Genomic DNA, 10,507 nt, shown 5'->3' with positions numbered 1-10,507 from the left:
GCATGTACAACATCCTCGTCGAATGTTTGTGTTGTTTGAGTCGGAAGTGCAATGACTCTAGAACCTTTTGATCGACGAGATTGTTGTATGTCCGACAATTTAATCGTTGGTGGAAAGCTTGGTACTCATCGTAATTCCGACGATGATAATATTTTTATCAAAAAATAATATTATTATCCAGTCATTGATATGTACAGTGAATGATATTCTATCTCCACCACCTGCCAGTATGGGGTATAGGTTTGAGGCTAATATGAGGCGTACTGGTTTCAAGCTAATATGATCAAGCACACCATGGTTGAGATGGCCCAACTCCCTAGTCTGACTCTAGGACTAAGCTCATGCCATATCTAAATGAAAGACATGTCAAATACATCATCGGTGGAAAGCTGCAAAATGCCATTTTCATACACAAGCAAGACATACACAATTGGGCACAATCACCAAGAGAACAGTAAAAAGTGTGTTTGAGATCATTGTCCTAATTGTGGTGTGGTTACCAAGAGATCACCGTAAATTTGTCAACCTTTCCTTCATTTAAACCAAGTAAACCTTTATGTATATGCATATGCATATGCATGTGTATATCTATATGTATATTTATATGCATATGTATATAGTTTTGTGTATTCATTAAAGATAATTGTCCTAATTGTGGTGCGGTACACCAAGAGATCACCGTAAATTTGTCAACCTTGGTATATACATAAAGGTTTACTTGGTTTAAATGAAGGAAAGGTTGACAAATTTATGGTGATCTCTTGGTGTACCACACCACAATTAGGATAATAATCTTTAATGAATACACAAAACTATATACATATACATATAAATATACATATGCATATGCATATGCATATGCATATACATAAAGGTTTACTTAGTTTAAATGAAGGAAAGGTTGACAAATTTACGATGATCTCTTGGGGACCACACCACAATTAGGACAATGATCTCAAACACATTTTTTACCGTTCTCTTGGTGATTGTGCCCAATAAAGTATGTCTTGCTTATGTATGAAAATGGCATTTTGCAGCTTTCCACGAACGATGTATTTGAGTAAAAGATTTTTATTTAATTTTGAGCATTTTGTGGATGGTATAATCAAGAAACATATCATCACCCTCACCAATTATGCTCAACTGATTTAAGTACAACCATTTGATTGTTAATAATTTTTAAATTAAGGGAGTACTTTTCAAAATAGAATTGTTGAATTATTGATTTTTTATATATATACATAAAGGTTTACTTGGTTTAAATGAAGGAAAGGTTGAAAAATTTACAATGATCTCTTGGTGAAGGTTGACAAATTTACGGTGATCTCTTGTTGGGAAAGCCTAGTGAAGAGGCTATGTAGGGTGAAGGTTGGAGATATCTACCCATTGGAGGGGTATATCTTATGATTTGTATAGTTGTATGTTGGATATCTAAAGGTGAGACAACAACCAAATGATTCGAGAAGTGTGTGGAAGTGTGAGATTGGAGAAACCCTTGTTTTTAGGGGTTTGAGTGAAGAATTTAGGGTTTTTGGGGTTAGGAACCTCATACCTTGAAATTGATATTGCAATCTTACCCTTATGAACCAAATAGGTGTCATCTTACCCTTATGAACCAAATAGGTGTTTGTGTAACCATCATGTATAATTATTCTAGAATATTGCCAAGGTCTGCCCAAAATGAAACGACCACAACTCATATCCATGACATCACATAAAATGCTATCAACATACTTACCAATGGAGAAATTTATGACTACTTGATCCTTTACCAACATATTCTGACCTTCACTAACCCATGTAGCAAAATATGGCTTAGGATGTGCAAGGGTTTGTAAATTCAACTTTTTGACTACTTCATAAGCAACCAAATTGTGACAAGCTCCCGAATCAATAATCAAATTGCATACCTTGCCATAGATTAGATAATTTGTCCCAAAGATCCTCTCTTGTTGTGATGGTTGTACTTTCCCCATGAGTAATAACTCTCCTTCCTCTGGAAATGCCAAGATAGGTTCTTGTTCTTCTCCTTTTGTGTCTTCTTGTGTCAAGTTTACCCTCCTATTGTTCTTATCTTCACTCCATTTAGGACATTTGAATGATGGGTGCCCTGGTTCATTACAATTATAACTCCTAAATGTGCCTCTTCCTCTCTAACTCTTCAACCCCCATAAAACTTGTTTAAAAGAATCTAAGAATGAAATGGTCTCTAACTCTTAATACACTGTCTATATAGTATATACTCACCCAAAATCTGAATATTACAAAAAGACCAAAGCAAATGTAATCTAGTTCCAAATGAACCTATACAATGAGGACCCCTCCAAAGAAATAGTAGCATACAAACACTAGTAAAAATATTTTTTAGAAATACAGTAAAGAAAACAACAGATGGCCTCTCATATAGTTCATATTCATTTCCTTAAGATTAAACAAACTTTTTTTCAAATAAGGAAGTAGATGTGGTATCATAGTAAAGGCATACAATAAAGAATACATGTGTAGTATCTGAAAGTAACTTCAACATGCTTCCCCGAGCTTGAAATACAAATTCATAGAACTGCACAACTATTACATAAGTTTTCAGTTTTTGGCTTTTCAACTTTCAAATATCTAAACGTAATAACTTACACTTTTGAGGTTTCGCAGGAAACATACAAGTTGTGATTTTCACATTGCCATACTAGACTACAATGAAACTGCACTACTTTGAAAGGTTACTTATATGGATTTACTACTAAAACCAATCTGTGTACATTGTGATTATCAACACTTCATATTCTCCAAAGCAAAAGAACATGTATATTGGTATTATCTTTCATGTTTGCATGCTTTGTAGGTTTCCAAGATTCATTGGCACATGCAAATGGTGACTGTTGGTATGATAATGGTCATGTATCAGACCTAGTACAACATCAAGGGTAGATTTGAAGTTGTAAGTGCAAGATAGATCCCTTTGGTGTTTGGAGGAAGGTAGTGAGGGGTGCAGAGGGTTAGTGTAGACCCTTTACAAGCTATTGTGGCCCTTGGGTAGGGAAAATCATCAAGAACTTTATGACTGTCTCTAGACAGTGTGTGGTTGTCCTAGTGAACAAATGAAGACTAAGTTTTTGGGAGTATGATGAAATGAATAATCTTATTATGTGGTGGACATCTAAGATAGGGTTTTAGTGATCCTTGGAAACTTTTAAAGGGGTTTGGAAGCCCTAATAAGTGGAAACAAATCATATCTTTCTGATTGTCCTAAGTCACTTGGCTACCACAATCATTGTTGTCAATCATCTATCAATTCTCCCAACACTATTATACAACCTTCATGCACTGCCATACATTCTCAAAATAATGTTACACAACCTTCACTAGAATTTTTCACTTGAGAAGGTCTCTCACCAATGAGTTTAGAGATTCTTGGACTATTAAGGTTTAACAATTTTTTGATAGTTTTTGAAAGCAATTCCTACAATCCTTTGTGTAGAAATAACAACATTCTATATGTCCATGCATCAATGAGAGAGGTTTAGGATTTTCATTTAGCAACATGATTGATAGAGATTCCAAGAATGAAATTGCAAGGAAGATCTAATATTTATGAATGAAATTGCAAATCAATCTAAGTTACATGTTTGATATCTTATATCATGGCAACATAAAATGTATATATGCACTCAACATAGCTCTTTGCTTGTTTATCCCTTGGTCAAGGCCACATACCCCCTTACACTTGAATATTGTTTCCACCCTCTTGATTACTTGAAGTCCATTCTCAAATCACACTAAATGACAATAGTTAGTACCAAATAATGACCATAGCCAAGGAAGCCCAAATTTACTCATACTCAACATAATAAGAAATGTCTAAATCATCTAGACTATTATTCATAACATAGCCTCTTTTTCACATAATGGAAGGCCAAAATTACAAGGATCATGCTTATTCAAAGGAGCCATTGTTCAGAGCCACCAAACTATCAACAAGAGCAGAAGCTATTAGGTTCATACAATTTTAGGACATATAAAGAGTTGAATCAGAAGCGAGATCATGAAGCATACAATAGAGAGGTATTCATGGAATAGACATTGTTCAGAGCCACCAAACTATCAACAAGAGCAGAAGCTATTAGGCTCATACAATTTTAGGACATATAAAGAGTTGAATCAGAAGCGAGATCATGAAGCATACAATAGAGAGGTATTCATGGAATAGACATCTGAAAATATCTCATTCATGAAGTAACAAAATGCTAAAGAAAATGACAAGTAATAAAAAAACTTACAAGGATGAGGCATATTCATAACTTTTGTAGTCCTGCCTTGGATATCAACACTAGAAGTAACTCATATTGTTCGTGTATAGACAAGACAATATGGGAGTTCATTATACCCAACAACTTGTGGTGTTGTTGTTCGTGTTGGCTCTATTGGACCTTGCAATTAAGATTCAATATACATTATTAAATAAGATTAACTATGCAACATAATGAAATATTGAAAAGTGTGTTATCTTGTTGAGCTTCGCTTGGTTTCGAGAATAGTTAAATATTCTCTACTTAACAGGGCCAACCACGTGAAGGTGGAAGCTCATTTGGCCCCTCCCCCCCACTAACATCACTCTAAATTCCCCGTTAACATCTTATAACATTCATTCATTCATTCTTTCTACCATTAATAAAATATAGCATTCATTCATTAATATCACATAACGTTCATTAACACATAACATTGATTAACATTAATTAACATGCAACATTCATCAATATTAATCAACACATATCATCCATAACCATTAATTAGCACATAATTACATTCACTAACACATAAAAATCAGTCATTATCAAATAAGTTAGATTACAATCATTTTTTTTTTGTTTTTTCTTTGAAGTTATGAAAAGACTAAGTGGAACATCGGTTTCTTCATCATTTTCCCCCTCTGCAGATGTTCCACCAACTGCTCGTGATCTCAATGTATGCCTAGTCCTATACTGAGGACAAGGACACTGAATCGAAGGGGGGTCCTCTACAATAACAAAGAAATGGGTTAAATTCAAAAAAATAAATTATTGTTACAAGTATTTCATTAATTTAGAGAACATAACTATTGTTCTCTTTACTTGATGGGGCCACATCATTTTCTGTAGCCTCAACCTCAACATGTTGAACACCCTCTAGATCATCTAGAGTTGAAATACTAAAGGTTACATTAATGTTGAACACCAATTGCAATTATATTTGTTTAAAGGAATAATAGTGGTCCTCTTTACCTGAGTGGGGAACATCACGTTCCTGATGTTGTGTACCCAGATCATGCTCCACTTGGTCACCACCGACTACATGCTCTAAAATATTAACATAAAAGGTTACATTAATTACTACTCTAATTACAAATTAAGATGTTTAATTGTATTAATAGCTAAATAAATATATTTTAATAGCAAATGAATACCTCCACTATTGGGATGCACATCAGGACCTTCATGTGCAGGTGGTGTTTCATGATTAGCAGGCTGCATTCCAATGTCATGCACATTATTATCATTGCTTTCTTATTTAAAACAAATATAGTCACTTTATGTTGGAATTCAACATCAATTAGATTATTGGTAAAGTAATCAATTTAAAACAATTTACATTTAGCATATTTACCTGTGTGATAGATGCACTCGAATGTTGTGCATGCCCACTCAAATCTCATAGCCGATTAGCCACGACTGAATAGCCTTACTGGTAGGCAATTCTCTTGTCATCTTCTATGGGCGCTCTATTGAATTCAGAGCCCTACATTTTTGCTTGGTACCATGAATTTTGCTTGCATTGTTTGATAAAAAAAAACATTTGCAATTTATTAATATTTTGATGCAATATTTCGTTTACATGAGATACTTACAATTCGTGCAACAAGTTTCATATAACCACCAGCATCGAGTTTGTGTTGCCCATGATTTTCTTGTCTTGCCCTGGTTGCCTTTGACATGTCACTCAATCTATAAAAAGTTTGAAATATGTTAGATTATATAAATATAAAGAGTAATTAATTAGTACATAATTACATTCTTAATAGTATCTCGTACCTTCTTCTGGCATCTACTAGTGTATTTCCTTTTTTCCTTTCAATTCTCTCCTTGGCATCCAAAATAAGGTCCTTCCACTCTCTCTTTGGAATCATGGGGGGACACTTGTACTTTAGGTGCCTCTCTAAATGGGTCTTGTATTGGTCCCTCACATACTTTAGATATGTGCCAGCTTTTTCAAGGAGCTTGGTTTTTTTTATTCATAGATGCAGCCCTATATTCTCTTTATTATTTGAGATGAGAAATACATTGTTGGTGGTTCCATTATTACCCAGTCTAGTATCGATCTGATCTTGATATTGTCATAAAAGGAGTGACTATCCTAAGTGCTTGATACTGTCACAAAAACTAAGTGTTGAAGCAGTGAATCTTCCTTTGACCTTTGGGTGGTTGGGAGGGTAAAGACCCATGGTGGTATATGTTGAGAGGTTCTTGTAAGAGTATCCGAAAGTACATTGGTTTTTGGATATCTAGTACATTTTGTGAGTTGAGTACCAAGGGGGATTAGAAGACCTAGTTGAAGGAGGATTTGTGTGAATAAGGGTTGAGGGTGTTGATGGTGATTGAATGTTGGAGAGTTGGATTGTGACTTAGACATGTTTATTTGTCCTATTTGAGTGTGATTCAATGGTTGGGTGAGGGTTGGTGAGTATGGGTGTGTTTTGGGGTATTGAATCCTTTTGAGTAACTTGTGGCCTTGTGAGGGGTCTTGTGAGGAAGTGAAGGGTTGACACCTAATTGAATAGGTGAGTTGGGAGAAATATCTCCCTTTTTGGTTGAGTTTATTGGATTCTCTACATCACCATGCCTTTTCACTATCAATCCATTCAAACTTCCACCCAAAGATTCAATCTTGTCAAAGTTCAAAATAAATTTCCTTGTTGTCCTTACTATCTTGCATCAACTTTCATATCAGTAGGTAGTCTTTTGCTTAGAACTATCATCTTTCATGGTAGGATACCATCTCATTCCCTTGAGTTAAGTTAGCTTACCTTTATAATTTATCATTTCCTAATCAAGTTGTTCAAGGGAGAAGTGTCACCAATCAAGTTGTTCAAGGGAGAAGTGTCACCAATCAAGTTGAAATGTCGATTTCTCAATCTGCCTAAGCTAAAAGGTTAAAATAAATTGCAAAAGATAGAACAAGGCTACGAGAAAATGAATCATCAGTATTACCTAAACCCACATTATCAACAAAATCTAGAAATAACCTTGTATGTAAATAATTTATCATGCCAAAATTGCCAATTCTAACATGAAAATGAGACCAAGGAAAGCTCTAGAACAACTACTACTATTCATTCACATGTTCCTTATTAACCTCAATCACCACGAAAGATGCACAAATTGATTATAACAAAGAAGATGTTTCATAAATATAAATATTAATTCAAGACTAAGGAAAATGAAAGAAATAAAAGAATACCAAGCAATCAAAAAAGACTACCAATACCGTTGCAAACTATGAACTTCATTTCCATTAATTCTTCAAAATATACTAGCAAAGAACAAGTATTCAATCTACAACCTATTGCTAAATGTATTTTGAAAGAAAACACACTAAGTAGTGTTACTAAGCTTGGACCTTAAATAATCAATTATTAGACCCTCAAAATGAATTTTTAAATTACGTTTATAGGGAAACTTTTTCCTCAAAATTAGAGAATAAATTCCACCCAAAACCTTATCAAACTAAGAGGTACAATCAACACACAAGATACTAGCCTATAACTAAATTAAGAAATATAAGTTGACTCATGAAAATGAAATATGTTAGAAGGAACCTAGAATATGGAGTCAAAGAAGCATGGAGAACAAGAAAAAGAGGATCTATCTAAGCCCCCACCCCCAAGATGACTCCTCCAAAATTTTAAACTTAGGTGCACAAGGAACAAGATGAAGAACAAAGGCCAAAGTAGGTTGTAACTACCATGAACCCATCCATCCAAAGTGATGAGAATCTAGATGTTCCTAAGTGGCTACAATTCAAATTTGAAAGGATAAAGAAGAGAGTATTGAAGAAAGTAAGTTTGCAAAAGATGATCGTTGAGGTTGAGGCCACAAGGAATCCAAAGAAGGTAATGACTTTGTATGCCACCTAAAACTATACAAAAGGAGAGATAGTTGCCAATACCCTAAAAGAGAGAAGATTTAGTAAAAACTACCAATACCCTAAACTAGGGTAACCCAAGACAGTAAGAAAATGGTTTGGGGGTCATATAGACTAGCTTTATACTGTATGTTAATTACAAAGTGATAAGTTGTGTGGTTGGAGATTTTCAGTCCACCCCTTCTAGGTTAGGATTGTGCTGAACCAAACACAATTGTATCTCCCTAGGGCTTCTGGGTCGGGTGTGTTAGGCTGGCTGGCAAGAGAAAGAAAGGATTGTCTGGACAACACTGAATGAAGGTTGCAAATCACTTGAATAATATTCATTCCCATTGTTTTCTTATGCATTGGTTTGATCTCCATTGATTCAGCAGCCAAAGGCAGACACCGCCCTATATATTAGCTCATACAATAATGATCAATCAACACGTATACAGGAGGAAGGGATTTCTCTGAAAAAATTGAATGCTCACTCCTTAATCATAGTTCTATGGTTTTACAAGGAGTAGATTCCTATAGGGATTACGCTTTTAGGGAACCACACCTTTGACTAGGAGCCATCCGGCCTGAGATTGGATAATCAATATGAATACGAAAAATCTAAAACTTGGGAAATTAACCACCACATGTCTCATTTCCTAACATCTTTTTCATAAAAAAGGAATCTCTCATACTCCAAGAGTTGCTTCCACAATTGGTCAATAGCCCACAAGAATGCATGCATAGCTAGCATGTATAAAAGAAAAAGTTGTAGAATCTCTTGAATGGTGTAATTTTTTTCAACATGAAATCAAGGTGAAGAATCTACCTCCTGCACGGGATTGCAATCACAAATGCCTTCGATGTGGGTTTGATCTTGTTGGGGGTTGAAGTCGCCACGGATGCCTATGCAGGAATATTGCAATGCACAAATGACTTGCCCTCTTCTTTTTTTTAAGTAATGGCCGTTGTCGTCGGAATTACGACGAACTTGAGCACTTTTTTGAAAAAAGAACATTTTCCATTACTAATGCCTTCTTCATCGAAACCAAATGGAAAATTACAATCGGAATTTTGACAAATTCAAGCATTTTTTCAAAAAAAAATCAAATTCAGTCAATATACCTTCTCCGTTGGAAACCTCCATCGAAAATCTAGTCTAAATTTATTAGTGAAAGCTAATGAGGAGTGGATTTGCCAGGACCTTCATGAACTATATTCTGAGGCCTATGAGAGTGGTTCTCTAGGAGAATTTATCAATAAAGGGACTCTTAAGCTATTACCCAAAGAAAGGGACAAGTCACTAATAAAAAATTGGAGACCCATTACTCTCCTCAATGTGTCCTATAAAATTTTGGCCAAGGCTCTTGCACTCAGGTTAGAGAATGTACTACCCAAATTCATCTGTCACACACAAACAAGGTTCATAAAGGGAAGATTCATCCTAGAGAATCTAATTACTAGTTGGGAGGCGATGGACTGGGCAAATGTATCAAGGAAGAATGTGGCCATGTTTCTTTTAGATTTTGAGAAGGCCTATGATAGGGTTGAATGGGAGTTTATTTTGATGATGCTAGAAGCCTTTGGATTTCTTGTGGAATTCTGTAAATGGGTGAAGATTCTCCTTAAAGATGCATCTGCACAGGTAGATATCAATGGATCTCTCACTCAAGTAATTAAACTTAGCAGGTCTATTAGACAGGGTTGCCCTCTTGCCCCTACACTATTTGTTATTGTTTCTGATGTCATGTACTATATATTAAGAGACCACACCATATCCCCTAAAATAGGAGGTGTTATACTTCCTGATGGGTCTGAATTGATTAATACCCAATTTGTTGATGACACTACACTTTTTGTTGAACTTACCAAGCAAAACATGGAAGCCCTTGAGTGTAAAATTAAGTTCTTAGGTGAGATTTCAGGGGTAAATTTCTCAGGCTAAATCTACCTTGCTTGGGTGGAAAGAGGAGCCTCTAGAATGGTTACACCAGTTTGGAATCCAATGGGGGGCCTAACAAGATTGTTAGATACTTAGGGATACCCTTCTCCATCTCCCCCTCTCTCAAGGAGATGTGGATATGGGTTAGAGGCAAAATTGACAAGAAGCTCAATAAATGGAATAATAGGTATCTATCGCTTGCTGGTAGAGTGCAAGTTTGTCAAAAAATTATATCCTCATATAGCATTTACTATTCCTTTGTTTGGATGTTCTCCAACTATCAAATCCTAGAAATACAAAAAGCTATAAGGAACTTCCTATGGTCTGATGGGAAAAATAATAAGAAGACACAATCAATTAAGTGGGGGTGGTGCCACATAGAGAAAAGTCTGGGAGGGTTCGGGTTAAAAG

The 10,507-nt window shown here is 35.4% G+C and overlaps 1 protein-coding gene across 1 annotated transcript; it reads left to right on the top strand.

Annotated features, from left to right (window-relative positions):
* Positions 1-9,628: 9,628 nt before the first annotated feature.
* Positions 9,629-10,099, top strand: LOC131874890 (secreted RxLR effector protein 78-like). Its single transcript, XM_059218825.1, has one exon. It carries the CDS (start codon positions 9,629-9,631, stop codon positions 10,097-10,099), a length of 471 nt encoding a protein of 156 aa, XP_059074808.1.
* Positions 10,100-10,507: the final 408 nt, after the last annotated feature.

This window comes from Cryptomeria japonica, chromosome 4, assembly GCF_030272615.1.
Source record: "Cryptomeria japonica chromosome 4, Sugi_1.0, whole genome shotgun sequence".
In the NCBI taxonomy this organism is placed as follows: Eukaryota; Viridiplantae; Streptophyta; class Pinopsida; order Cupressales; family Cupressaceae; genus Cryptomeria; species Cryptomeria japonica.
This window is presented reverse-complemented; position numbering and strand designations above follow the sequence as displayed.

What these genes read in the sequence shown, in the direction of transcription:
- LOC131874890 (XM_059218825.1), top strand. Translation starts at nt 9,629, where the DNA reads ATGGACTGGGCAAATGTATCAAGGAAGAATGTGGCCATGTTTCTTTTA.